The sequence below is a fragment of the Gossypium hirsutum genome, chromosome A05 (assembly GCF_007990345.1).
Source record: "Gossypium hirsutum isolate 1008001.06 chromosome A05, Gossypium_hirsutum_v2.1, whole genome shotgun sequence".
NCBI lineage: Eukaryota > Viridiplantae > Streptophyta > Magnoliopsida > Malvales > Malvaceae > Gossypium > Gossypium hirsutum.
In genome coordinates, this window is record NC_053428.1 from 9,043,758 (window position 1) to 9,057,294 (window position 13,537).

At 32.8% G+C, this 13,537-nt stretch overlaps 2 protein-coding genes across 3 annotated transcripts; one reads left to right on the forward strand and one right to left on the reverse strand.

Moving 5' to 3' along the window:
• Window positions 1-1,417: 1,417 nt before the first annotated feature.
• On the reverse strand, window positions 1,418-4,770 carry LOC107959106 (putative E3 ubiquitin-protein ligase XBAT31). Of its 2 annotated transcripts, XM_016895085.2 has the most exons (8): window positions 4,246-4,770; window positions 4,042-4,101; window positions 3,889-3,960; window positions 3,662-3,783; window positions 3,420-3,560; window positions 3,221-3,328; window positions 2,794-3,052; window positions 1,418-2,139 (listed from the first exon to the last, which is right to left on the reverse strand). In XM_016895085.2, the coding sequence occupies exons 1-8, from the start codon at window positions 4,423-4,425 to the stop codon at window positions 1,744-1,746; spliced, it is 1,338 nt and encodes a 445-aa protein (XP_016750574.2). In that variant the 5' UTR covers window positions 4,426-4,770; the 3' UTR covers window positions 1,418-1,743. The 2 variants fall into 2 exon arrangements, with proteins under 2 accessions (XP_016750574.2, XP_016750575.2); XM_016895086.2 differs by lacking the exon at window positions 4,042-4,101 and having other exon boundaries at window positions 4,246-4,698.
• Window positions 4,771-8,103: 3,333 nt separating this feature from the next.
• LOC107959105 (18.1 kDa class I heat shock protein) lies at window positions 8,104-9,075 on the forward strand. The gene has a single exon (XM_016895084.2). The coding sequence runs from the start codon at window positions 8,429-8,431 to the stop codon at window positions 8,900-8,902; it is 474 nt and encodes a 157-aa protein (XP_016750573.1). The 5' UTR covers window positions 8,104-8,428; the 3' UTR covers window positions 8,903-9,075.
• Window positions 9,076-13,537: the final 4,462 nt, after the last annotated feature.

A 13,537-nucleotide genomic window follows, 5' to 3' on the forward strand; every position in this document is an offset into this window, starting at 1 on the left:
ATTATACCATTTTTAAAAATCCGAATAACGATAAATATTGTCCTCTTAAATCTAATAATAATTTAAAAATTATTATCAATAATCAGATTCTTAGATGATCAAAAGCTCCAAACACTTTCGTATGAAAATAATGCAGTTGGCCAAAACCTGTCGTGAACCACAAATTTGGCCACCATATTCTTATTATTTCCTATAATAACAATGAATCCGTTTATTTGTTACTTGACTTTTTCCATTTAAAAAATGAATTGACCTACTTAAAACTCCAAATATTTCAATCCTGACGTGCCCAAATTTCTGTAGAATATAAGAAAAAAAAGCCCGGGAAACGTAATAAAATTAAATACTCAACAATTAATTGAAAGTGGGATTAATTTGGCGTTTTCCTTTTTTATTTTAAAGTGGTTCAGACTTGAATTAACAAGAGGATTTTAAAGGACCCAATGACAATGACCTCTCCGGTAGATACTTTTTTTTTAATCTTTGATATTTTAATAATGTTGAATTAAGAATAGTTGGACCGTTCTAAATTCAAACTCTTCTAACAAAATTATATATTTCAACAGAAACCGATAATTCTTACATTACAAATAAATAAAAATGAGTTCCATTTCTCTAAAAAAAAGTTTGAACTCTGAAACAAAACCAACAGTGATGGAAAATTGTGGCCGTCTTTGACTGCTAGTAATTGTATTACTTGCTGATTTTAATTTTGTGCCAAAAGAAAATTCTCATTAGTTAAAACAAGATTTTTTTTCCCCCATAGCTGAATGGGGTTGGTCTAACTGTAGCCATGTGTCGTGCCATTCACATCCCTATCCTTCATTCATCATCATCCCATAATCCATGGCACATAAAAAACAAGTTGGTACATCAGTACATGTCCTGTATACAACAAAAGAATAAAAACAAAATACCAACAAAAAATTGACCCTTGCTCTTAACTAGGTGTCTGCCCCATTAATTTGCCCGCTCTTTTACTCATCGACCCTACTACTATTACCATCTACGTCAATTTCCCCACCTCTTTGTCTTTACATTAAAAATTCATTCATGGATTATAAATTAATGGTCTGACATTACAACAATACATTTAATGATCTGAAAAGAAAAGGTTTTTAAAAAAAAAAATCAAAGATCCGTGCAAATTTTTGAAGAAATATGTTTATATGTATTAATGTGATGCTAAAGTTATTTAAGAAATGGACACATCATCACATGCTAATCAACATCCAATCCTGCTTTATACATTATATCTCAAACACTTTTCTCTATTTATATATTTCAAAATAGAAAATGGGACTTCGTTAGTGTCAAGACCAACTGAAGACTATATATATCCTTTGACATTTCCTCGTGGGTTTTAGGAGGTAGCCATTGGAGCATGTTGAAAGTTGCCTTTCAGAAGGTGAAGAAAAAAAAAAAAAGAATTTCTTTTATTTTTGGTATATATTTTTTCACTATTAATTCAGGCATTTAAATTAATACACCCTCAATAAGGCCAACGCCACTTCAATCTAAAGCAAACAAAAGATTACAACAAATATAGGACCCAATGAAGCTATTTTCAAACTTACCAAGTCAATGAAACTTATTTCCTTCGCTTATTTTCCCCCAAAATCTACATATGGACCTCCCTTCCATCTAACATATATAACTAATGGGTCTAGCACTGACCATGATTGCTCGATTTTTCTCCCATTGTGTGAAAGAGAATGTCCTTGACTGACAACCCATGTTTTTTCAAGGCTTATCAATACATTCATTTTCTGCAGCAATCCTTCCGGAGCCTCGGCCACTGATCTTGCTGAATGAACCAACTGCAGATAAGCTCTTGAAGCTACTGCTTCCTTCACTAAAATTCCTTGACTTCCTTGTTTTTCTCAGCTTTGAGGAACTAACCTCTCCGATGTCATGATCCACATCATCATGATTCTTTATCTTGGCTACCACCAATCGGACAATGGTGCTCCGGCAAAAGGGGCATGCGGGGGGTGTTAGACTTGCAGTTGTAGGGTTTGGCTTGTTGTGGCAGCATAATGCCAGTGTGCATTGTGCACACATCTGGTGACCACAGTCTTGAACTTCAATTGTGCAGATTTGCTCAAAGCATATGCAGCATAGTTCAGTATCACTAGCCTACATAAAATATTTCCGGGAGAATATATTAGCTCCGTTACAGCCAACATCCAATTGTTATAAATAGTTCACATACTAAAGGAAAATACAATCTTTCACAATTTATTCAATAACAAAAACCTAGCAGACAACTGATAAATCATAGGGTCAAACCAAAAATGGATTACAGTGGGCTAATATAGGTTTTAGAGCATTCTAAAGTTTCAAAAAAAAGTGTATTCTGTAAATTGTAGACCACTAAACTCAAGACCTTGAATAGCATCTCAATTTGACAGGGACTGTACTAATTGGTGTGAGGACCAAAACGGAAACCTAGGGTCATGGACCAGTCTATTATTCCATACATATAATCATAAAGAAAACTAAGAAGAATTAAAGCCATTGATGGCGGCACGACTTTGAATGGTAGGGATCTCAAGCAAAGACAAAAAGTTTATACACAAATTACTTCTGACAAGGAAAACTAACTATGAACGAACACTAACTATGAACAAAAAACCGGACTAGTTGAGCTATGAATCAACCTGAAATATTCAAGAATTGCCCCTAGGAATCAAAATAAAAGGTTTTAATGAATTTTATTTGGTTGGGAGTTAGAAATGTGAAAGAAAAAGCAATGCAATCATTTCAAGGAAGACATATTTGATATTTTACCTCAGAGATATTGTCATCTAACCCAGAATCAGATTGTGAAGGTGATGGAATTGAGTAAGCTGTTCCCTTCAGGATGTTCTTTTCTCTTTCCCGGTTTGCATCCATTAAGGCTTGTTCTAATAGTGTTTTTGCCTCCTCATTAAGCTCACTAATAAACTTTAAAGGTGCCGGCCAGACAATAGGTTCTGCTGATGAAGGATTTAGCAGAGCTGCACATGCCCCATGTTTGTGCTTTAGAGCAACTACATAAGGTATTCTCCTGTAAACATACCAACGTAACAAAACATAGTTATAAGCCGAAACAAAAACATATATATACAACAAAAGCTCAAAACTTACAGCCCAAATAGCACCTTACATGAACAATAGAACTTTGATAAGGTAGCAACTTAAAAATCTAGATACATAAAATGAAACCAAACTATACCCGGATGCATCTCTTTGAAGACGGTCCGCACCCCATGCCAACAACTTGCGGATGCAATCAAGAGATCCACCTCTAGCAGCTAAATGAAGAGGTGTGCTTCCTGGACAACTGAAAATGAACATATTTTCAGTCATTTTCATCTGTAGAAAGACTGGGGGCAAAAAAACAATTATGATCAAGAGTTTCACAGCACTATTACCCATATCCACCAGTTGAAGCACAAACAAGAGCACCATTGTCTAACAGGATATGTACGCAATCAGGCCGCCTTTGACGAGCTGCTAAGTGCAAGGGAGTAGCTCCCTTGGCATCTCTTATATTCACAAAACGTGCATATCCCCTGATATCAAATCCGATCCAAAAATAAAACATGATGTAAACTGAGATCAATAGTCCAACTAATCAAAATGGATTTGGATTTTTTTTTTTTATAAAATTCACCATGAAACAGCAACAGGGCTAGATTGAGCAGCAGAGAGAATAGCCTGAAGGCAGTCAGAGTGACCATAATAGGCTGCATAGTGCAAGCAAGTTCTTCCATGAATTGAATCAAACATTAAGATCTGAAAAGCATATATAAGACCATTCAAAACAATTTTTATTATATTTCCAGCACACATAATGCATTAGATTGTAACTTAAAGAAAAATAAAAAAATAATGGCTCACATTTGCCCCAGCTTCAATCAGCTTCTTCACGCAAGAGATATTCCCATGCATTGCAGCCAACATAAGGGGAGTCTAAACCCATTGAAAAGGGGGAAAGAACTAAGTAAAGATTATATAACCAAAAAGAAAACACAACTTTGAAAAAAAAATGACCTGCTTTTGACGATTCACTAAGTCCGGGTTCACGGATTTCTCCAAAAGCATAGCCAAAATCTACCAAAACAAAATTCATCTACCCATCAAGCGAATGAAACCAAATATGGATTCAACAGCTCAAAACTAAGGTAAATGAAGTTAAAAAGAACAAAACTTAATTCAAAAAGCTATCTTACAAAAACTTCCAGAAGGACTACCCACCTCGATCTGGCCATAAGCAGCAGCTATATGAAGAGCAGAGTGGCGATCATAAACAGTCGTATGATGTAAAAGATTGGATTCTCTCTTTACATAAGCTTCCACAGTTTCAAGGTCTCCAACTTGAACTGCACTAAACAATACATTCTCTTGACTCGCTCCACAACTCAGCCCTTGACCCATCTTTTAAGATAACAAAACGGGCTTTACACTTCCTACGACCCTTCACCACCGTCGCCGGCGACGCCCTCCTGTGGTGGCGGGTAGTGGTCTGGCCTCTCTTAATTTAGCAAAAAAAAATTCATATTCAAGTAGTTTGCCTTTAAAAGCGAGTGATGGGAAAAAAAATTTTAAAGAAAAAAAAAGTATTTTTCTATTTTAGTTTTTAGTTTTTCCTTTTTTATAAATGTTGGAGTTTTCTTTTTAGCTGCCCGAAGAGACAAGTAAGAGCTGCCCGTGTCAGCTACGGGGACGAAGTTGTCAGGCAGTTATCAGATATATCAAATTAGATTATTGTACATAAAATCCAAATGAAAGATCTCAGCCGTAGATTTCTTTTATAAGTGGGCTCTAGCCGTACGATTGTAAAGGGTAAAAAGGGGAGGATAGGTTGATTAAATAAAGAAAGCGAATTGTTCAGCCAATAAAGTAGCAGCGAGTAAGTCAAAGTTAAGGTTCTATTACCTAAAATACCCTCATTGTAAAATTTTATCGATTTGTCTTCGGTCTACTGGTCACTGTCAAGTCAATTCCCTCCTATTATCTTTTACCAAATAGACAATGACAGTGTGTGTCGAAAGACAAAATTACGGCGTCGTTTAACCCGTGAAAAGAAACTTCATTACTAAATTAAACAGTAAAAAAATGTAAATAAAAGTTTTATTACTCCATTGTTTTTTAATTGTTGTGTAAAGGCTAATTTCCTTAAACGGAATGTACATTTTGTATAGTATAAGCATTCTTTTTCGCCCAGAAAGCAAAAAGCAAAAAGCAATCTAAAGAAAACATTTCAAGGAAGGGATTTTTTTATCCCTTTGTGTATTTACAATTTGGATTACAGTATTTTCTTTTTTATATATTTAAATAAACTGCTAAATAATATCTCTTATAAAACTTGTTTAATTTAACCACCATTTTGGAACCTTGGGTAGATGTCAAAGCCGAAGCAAAGCATTTGGGACCAATCTCAATTCTCAAGCTAATACTAGTGATGAATGAAACCAACTTATTAACAAATGGTATCAAATTCTCTTCTTCGATTATAAGATTAATTTAAGTGAAGAAAAGTAAAACAGTAGTTATGTGAATTATTACGTTGAAAATGAAAACAAATGCAAACTGTCCATTTGAAATAATTTTGGGAAAAAAGCTTAAAGATAAGAAGCCATAACAAGTCACTTAGTTTCACTGTTTATTGGTGGGGTTCCCTATTTTGAGAATGCCCATCAATCATACACTAATTAATAATATATGCATATCCAAGTTAGAAACCTCTACGTGTGGATCCAAAGCTATCTATGGAGGCCATGTGTTTTCTCTCTTCACTCCACATTATCAACTACAAATGGCTATGCTACTCCCGAATCATATCAGTCAAATGGAATGTGAAGCTTATCCCCTTATGACTAATGGTTCACAAGGATTGCCTTCTACTACTGCCACTTTATATTTGTATCCATCATTGTAGAAAATCCTCATTATTGAATCCCTTTGCTCCATACAATGCTTTTTTATTATTATTATACCAATTTCAACCCCATTCTTAACTAACTTAACCTACAATATTAAAAGAAATTTGCCTTTCTAGGATTTTAGAAAGGTTACAACTTAGATTTCTTGATATCATTGGTTTTTTTCCCTTTTTGATGTGTTTGTATATGTAGTTTGATGTTTGAAAGAAATGTTTTTGGAAAAGAGATGGTGAGATTTTGCCTACCGTCAAAGAAGATAAAAGACGATATAGTTTTAGATGACATTTTATATGTACAATCAAAGAAAATTATACCTATTACCTAATACTATTATTTTATACATGTATAACTATAAGCCAAAGAGACCTCCCACCTTAAACTTTGAGTAAAATATAATTTTAATTAACTATAACATGTAGAAAATATGTCACATTGCCGATGGCTGCCATCAACAATATTAATTTCTTCTCACGGCTGGTCAATTTGTTTACATGGTTGATTCAATATTTTAGAGCTAAGGAGCTTCAAAACGCAAGTCTCATATTCTCTAACACTTGAAATTTAGACTCATTCAAATATATAATTAATATAAATATCTCAGTTCAAGTTCTATCCATTTGGACAACTAAACACATTAATTTAGAAAAAAATCTATAATTAATTTGTTATTAATTAAGTATGATTTGTGACCTCATCACTATATAAAATTTGATAAACATGATATCTGCATCAGCAACATCATCCTCTATTATATCTATATCTATAAGCTTCAAACCATTTATTTTAATGGAAGATTACATCTGTTTGTTCTCCAGGTATCATAAATATTTTTGTTTTTCCTATCAGATCAATCGTTGAAAGCTACACCTGACATGATGCAAGCATTGCCAAAGCCCTAAATTCAAATTGTTATTTAATTCCTAATATTTGAAGATATTTTGCTTCACCAAGCTCTTTTCTTTTAAGAAGTATGCAACATCTAACTACCACTTTTACTTTCTTTTCTTTTTTTTTTTTTAATTTTCTTCCCATGGAAAAGACTAATGATAATGATTGATTAAGCTTTGATTATCGGTTTAGTAAAAAAAAGTAAGGGGCATTATTGATGATTTTTAAATAATATAATAATTAGTGTGGGACATCATGGATCTTCCACCATTTGAAGATCTGATGTTTGCTTGTACGCTCACATAACAAGTTATATTGTGGATGCTAAAGCCCTGGAAGGTTACATGCAATCTTTCTCTTCCCTGTTCTCAGGCTTGCATGATCTTTTACGTAACTGTTGTAGCAATAATCAAGATGGTTACAAGTTTGAAGGGTAGAGTGTTTGATTTTTATTGCTGCTTTGTCAGCTGAATCATGTTTTCAAGTTTGTTTGGTAAAAGACTATACTTTGGTTGATATTTCACTATGGATTTTTAACTTGTTTCACAATAACACTAGTGTTTGGTTTCGGCTTCTCATGTAAGTTGTTCCAACATTGACGCTGTTGGTGGTGTTTTTATTTTATATATGCTATTTTATCATCCCTTATGCATGAGCATGATGGCAAGGATGAACCTTTTAAGACGCAGATTTATACCTAGCTCAAAACTAATAAACTCCAGACTACGCCACTCAAAATTTTCATTTTCTTTAAAAGATTTACGTCTGATTCCACATGTTGCATCCGAAATATAAATATGAAATTATGATTTTTCAGACATGAAAAATTACCCAAATTAGATATCCATAAATTCAGAAAAGAATCCTGTAACATGAACCACAAGATATAAGCTGCAAAATTAGGCTAAAGCCTAGAAGACCTAAAGCCTATTTCTTATCTCATAAGGCCACTGCCTTACTTAAGTCGTTCAATTTTGGGCCACCCAACAACCCAGGTTAAGGTAACTAAGAAGGCAAGAAAATGAAGAATATAACTTGTACATAAAACGGTGGCAAACAAAATCATGCTTTGGATCTCTTCTTACTCTCTCAATATTAACATATTTAATTTTTTAAAAACAAAAGATTTAATGTATTTAAAAAAACTCAAAATTGATTTATTTTAGACCCTAAAATATATTAAATGCCAAAAAATTATATAACTATATTTCAAAGCTCAGAAATGGCTAATAGTCTCAAAAGTACCTAATTTTCCATATTACAATCTAGCGAATGTTGTAGAATATCGTAGAAGAATAATATATAGTTAGGCTATGCAATCATATCCATTAAAGAACATTTATTTCAATTATTCTTTTGCTAAAGTTAGTGATGAATAAATATAATGGGAGAAAGGCCATGAAACTACCTGAAAACTATTGCAACTAATAAACTATTATACATTATTCTCCATTCCGGAATACCAAACACTAGAACCCTCTTTCAGTTTGAACCATTTCTATATATAGCATTCCGATCTCAACCGAGTTCCATCCTGAAGAAGAATAGTAGCTGGATTCGTAGACATTTTCCGTTTGGGTGTTAAGCTTTTCCCATAGTTTTGCAGGATGTCCCAACTCATTCCTAGCCTTTTTGGCGGTCGAAGAACCAATGTGTTTGATCCATTTTCTTTAGACGTATGGGATCCTTTGTTCAGTTCCGCATTGGCTAACAACGTGCCTTCATCAGCACGTGAGACTGCAGCCATTGTTAATGCAAGGATCGACTGGAAAGAAACACCCCAAGCTCATGTTATCAAAGCCGACCTTCCAGGGCTGAAGAAAGAGCAAGTGAAAGTTGAGGTTGAAGAAGGTAGGGTTCTTCAGATAAGTGGAGAAAGAAGCAAAGAAGAAGAAGAAAAGAATGATAAATGGCATCGCATTGAGCGAAGCAGTGGCAAGTTCATGAGGAGGTTCAGGTTGCCGGAGAATGCTGTGATGGATCAGATTAAAGCTAGCATGGAAGATGGCGTCTTAACTGTGACTGCCCCTAAGAAAGAAGACAAGAAACCTCAGGTCAAGACTATCGATATTTCTGGCTAAAACATTTCAAATGTTTCTAGGTTTCAGTAATGCATGGAGAAAAATAAGCAAAGGGTGTTGAAGTATTTTGTTTGTACGTGAGATATTACCTGTGTTTTCCTTGAAAATGATGTAACAGTAACAGTATGTTATAGGTGTTTGAGTTATGAATAAATTAATGTGGCTTGGTTTCATTTGGTTGTCAATGCTTCATGATTGCAGAACGGTCACTGATGCAGACAGTGCCATGAGCCTTGATTATGCCAATTTTTGCAGTATCATGATATTCATTAAACCTTTCAACCCTATATAACAGAGAAGCAGATTAAGATTTGGTTTCATTTTTTTTTTCCAGACAGAATTCATCTGAAAAGGAGCTCAGGCATCGAGACAAAGAAATGCTACAAAAATAGTTAAATTTAATATTATAGATTGAGTATATCTCATATTTCATTAAATTTAAAAGATAATCTCACAGTTAAATTTTATTTATTTATTTTAGTCGAATTTTAGTTTATAAATAGGTTTCTTTACAATCATTAGAACTCATATCATTTTTGAAGAATTTTGAGCCTTTTTTATTTTCAAGTTCGGAGGTTTAATTTTTATTTTCATTTTTTATACTTTTTGTTCTTTTATCATTATAGTAAAATTATATTTACAAGTGATTTTTTATTCTCTTTAGAGAGATTTTTTCACTTAAATTTATCTGTTCAATTTCTCAATTGCTTTCGTTAATTTTTATTTATTCGCTGCTTAATTAGGTCAATTCCAACACTATATATACCACATATCAAATTATTTTTAAAATTTATGAAATAAAATGAAATACTAATGACTTGAGAAATTGATACTACATGCACAACTTGATACAATTAATGCCACTTCAATAATAGAAAACACAGGAATTTCCCTGCATCGACTTAGTATGATAATTACAACGACTTGCTACCAATAAAATACAAATAAACACCAAAGTTTTTCCATATATTAGTATTGTTGATGTCAAGTAAGAAATATGGAAATTTCCAGCGAACAATTGGACGGAATTTCAAAATTGTCGGGTTCAATGGGCTTTCGAATCATATGACAAAAATTCAACCACCAAAAAGAAACAGCGCCTACAATAAAATAAAAAGCCGGTAAATTTGATTCTCCATTTGAAACGGATTTAAATAAAAATTAAAACTTTGAATATATCCCTTCCAGCTTAAAGCCTTAACTGAACTTCTAGATGAAAATCATATATATAGTTCACGTGTATTAGAAATCTGAGCTGTCCTTCCAGCGGATCACGTGCACCTTCGTCACTGTCTGTGGCCCCCATAACCCACGCTCCAATGGACGGTGGATAATTGAATTTAACGCAAGATTCTACATGCGATCGCTAACTAAGTTTTACCTGCGGTTAGTGTAAAAACAGCGGTGGCGGTGAAATTAGATACTGTAGCAATACTGTAGTGTAAAACAAAAAGTAAGCTAAACGCACAACACCCAATCACCCATCCAAACTCACCCTAAATCTAATACTGAACTGAGATTCAGTTTACATTTTCATTATATTAATTATCGAAATTTATATGTGTAATATTTGCTTATGAATTGTAAGTTTATATTTATAAATGATAATTAAATTACAATAAATAATCATGTAAAAAAATTAACGGAAAGAAAATTTGATATTTTGTCGTCCAGCTCCGAAATTAGATAGTCCACGTGGGATAAGAGAATCATTACTTCCGCGTAGACCATGTGCCGCGGTTTTCTTTCCCTGTGCAATGGGACCCAGAAAGGGACATGAACTTTCTCCGTAGCTTATCGCCTTATCCCTATAGAGCGGCTCGGTTGTTACTTGTAAGAGCCGGACTGAGCTGAGCCAAGTGCATATACACTAGAATCGAGACACGTAAACCCAGACTTTACCTCTCATCCAAAGCCAATCTTTGCTTCTTCTTTTTTGAATATTACCTTTGCATTCTTACTTATAATGATAAATAATAATGATTTGGTTGTGAGTACTGTAATTTGTTTGTTAGTTTTCATATATTTTGAATTAAGAGGACGTAAAATGTAATTAGTATCTCTAGAAATTATAAAGAATTACAAATGTGTTTGATTAACAGATTGAAAATTACAATATAATTTTTTAAGCGCCTAAGAACCTCACTGTTCGATCACAAGCTTTTAAAAGATGCTACCAAAGAAGAAGAGGATGTCAAAGTTGACAGGAAGAGGAATGTGGTCGATGTTATTGGAACGCCGCGTTTTTATCGAGAAACTCATTACCAAAATCGTAGATGAGAGTCTCCGGCCGACTGTTGAAGAAACTGTAAGAAAGAGTAGACAGGCAAAAATCTATGCCTCTCGTTTTGTTTTGAAGCAATCGTTACTATTCACTTATGGAAACCTACATTCAACAGAAAGCTAACTATTATTTTATATTTGATCTTTTGTCTTTTGTCTAAAATAGATAGACAATTTCATAATTTGACTATTATGTATATAAAAGAATACATATTCATATATGCATACTCCAGGTTTCAAGTAAGAGTGTTGTTTTATCTCTTGATGGGGGTGTTTTAGTTTATAAGTTTATTTTGCTTCCCTGTGTTGCCATTGTTGGCCTTGATCCTTTCTTTTGAAGTTTAGCTGTAATGTCATACTTTTTTTCCATACACGCAGTGGGAAACAGGGGAAAAAGAAATCCTTTCTTTTGGGGGGTTGTGGTCTGAATTTTTCGAGGTTTTTATTTATTTTTAATATATAGTTTGATTTCGGATCAATTGTTGGTTTTCTTCATATTAATGGATAAACAGCAATTGAGTTATTTTTTAGTATTTGAAGTGAAGTAAGAATGTTCTTTTAGTATTCTTGCTGAATCACTGTCTAGTTTTTGAGATTTTACTACTGGGTTTTTGGTTTGATTTCCCTATCTTACTGCAATCCTTAGAAACCGGGTTTTTTCTCTTTGTTTATTGGAACAACTTGTAAACTTTAGAGTTGAAATCTTGTCCCATTTAAAAATGAGATGGGGTGGTGGTTGGAATCAGGGAACAAAGAAAGAAGAACAAGAACGGTGGAAGTAGGGGTGGGGTGGAGGGGAAGAAGATGATGAACAGTAGTGGTGGGTCAAAAAAGGGTCAAAAATATGATGAGGCGTGCCTTAGAGATTTAACGGTTTGCGCGACTAAAATGAATTTTTTCTCTCCTGACTACCTGACTAAATTGTAGACTAAATTGTAGGTATTTTTATTTAAACGACGAAAATGAAAATATTAAAAAAATTTTAGATCATCAACTAGGTAACTTACCTTTTAAAGTTTTAAAACATGATATTTACTATAAAAATATTAATAATACTTGTAAAAAAAATTCTAAATAAATAATAGAATTAAAATTAAATAATCATATGTTAATCTATGAAAATAGTTGATAATGCATTTGCAACTAACAATAATAAAAAAAAATATCATATGTAATTTTATCTTATTGCTCTACCATTCTACATTTAGTGGGTTATTCCCTCGTTGACATTTAACATTTACTCATTAATCTATTAGACCTTGCCTAAGAGCAAAGTCATAAAATATTTTTTTTGGGTCAGAATTAAGTTGTATATTTTTACAATAGCAAAAATACAATTTCATAATTTTAATAGCCTATATTTTTATAATCTTTAAATGACTAAATCAATTTTTTCATTTGAGGGTAAAATGCACTTTTACCATATACTAATTTAAATTTTTATAAGTTGTAAATGGGCTAAAAGGAATTTTTTTTCATTTTAAGAGGACCGAGGCCCCTGTCAACCCCCTAGTTCCGCCCTTATGTTTGGCCAATTTTTTTTCATCGTCTCATTCGAAATATGAATGTATATAGATTACCATGAACTTCTTATATGTACTCTTCAAAGCTTGGATCATCCTAGTTCCATCTATTAATGAAGTTATGAAATATGTAACATGCTATCTGATATTGATTTTTTATACTATATTGAGATGATATTGTTAATATGATAATTTTTTTTAATAACAAATGTCATTTTAATCACATTTTGAATATTCGAATGTCTTGGGATTAAAGAGTTTGGTTTTAGTGATTGTGTGTAGCTCCATTCTTTCACATGGTATTGTATCCTATTACATGATACAAGAGAACTTTGTGTACTACATAATCAAAATTTTGAATTATCATATGTTTTTTTTAACTTATTTAGGGTTTTCTACCAAATAACATTTTTCAAGTAAACTAATTTCGTATTTATTCAATTGTAATAATTTATATAAACCTAATTTGCTCCTAACTTATTTTAAGGTGTCAGTGTAATGACCTAAAAATTTACGGGCACCGAAAAAGTGAGTTATAGGGCCTCCATCTTAGTAAACCGAGTTCATAAATATTGATTAGGAATATTTGCGAGTCTAGTTGTGTGTTTAATTAGGCTTTAACTAAGTGAATTTAGCTTAATTAAGAATAATTAGGAAAAATGACTAAATTGAATAAAGAGAAAAAGTTGAATTATATATTAAAAGAAAATATAAATGACCAAAATGACAATTATGCCATTTGTCCTAATTGAGGCGGCAAATGAATTGAAAAATCTAAGATTTTATATTATTATATTATGAAGTAAATTAAAATAAAAACAAATGTATG

What these genes read in the sequence shown, in the direction of transcription:
- LOC107959105 (XM_016895084.2), top strand. Translation starts at nt 8,429, where the DNA reads ATGTCCCAACTCATTCCTAGCCTTTTTGGCGGTCGAAGAACCAATGTG.
- LOC107959106 (XM_016895085.2), bottom strand. Translation starts at nt 4,425, where the DNA reads ATGGGTCAAGGGCTGAGTTGTGGAGCGAGTCAAGAGAATGTATTGTTT. An exon ending in TAGTGAATCGTCAAAAGCAG is followed by an intron (nt 3,961 to 4,041) that starts GTCATTTTTTTT and finishes CAATGGGTTTAG; the next exon opens with ACTCCCCTTATGTTGGCTGC. An exon ending in GCTTCAACTGGTGGATATGG is followed by an intron (nt 3,329 to 3,419) that starts GTAATAGTGCTG and finishes GTTCATTTTCAG; the next exon opens with TTGTCCAGGAAGCACACCTC.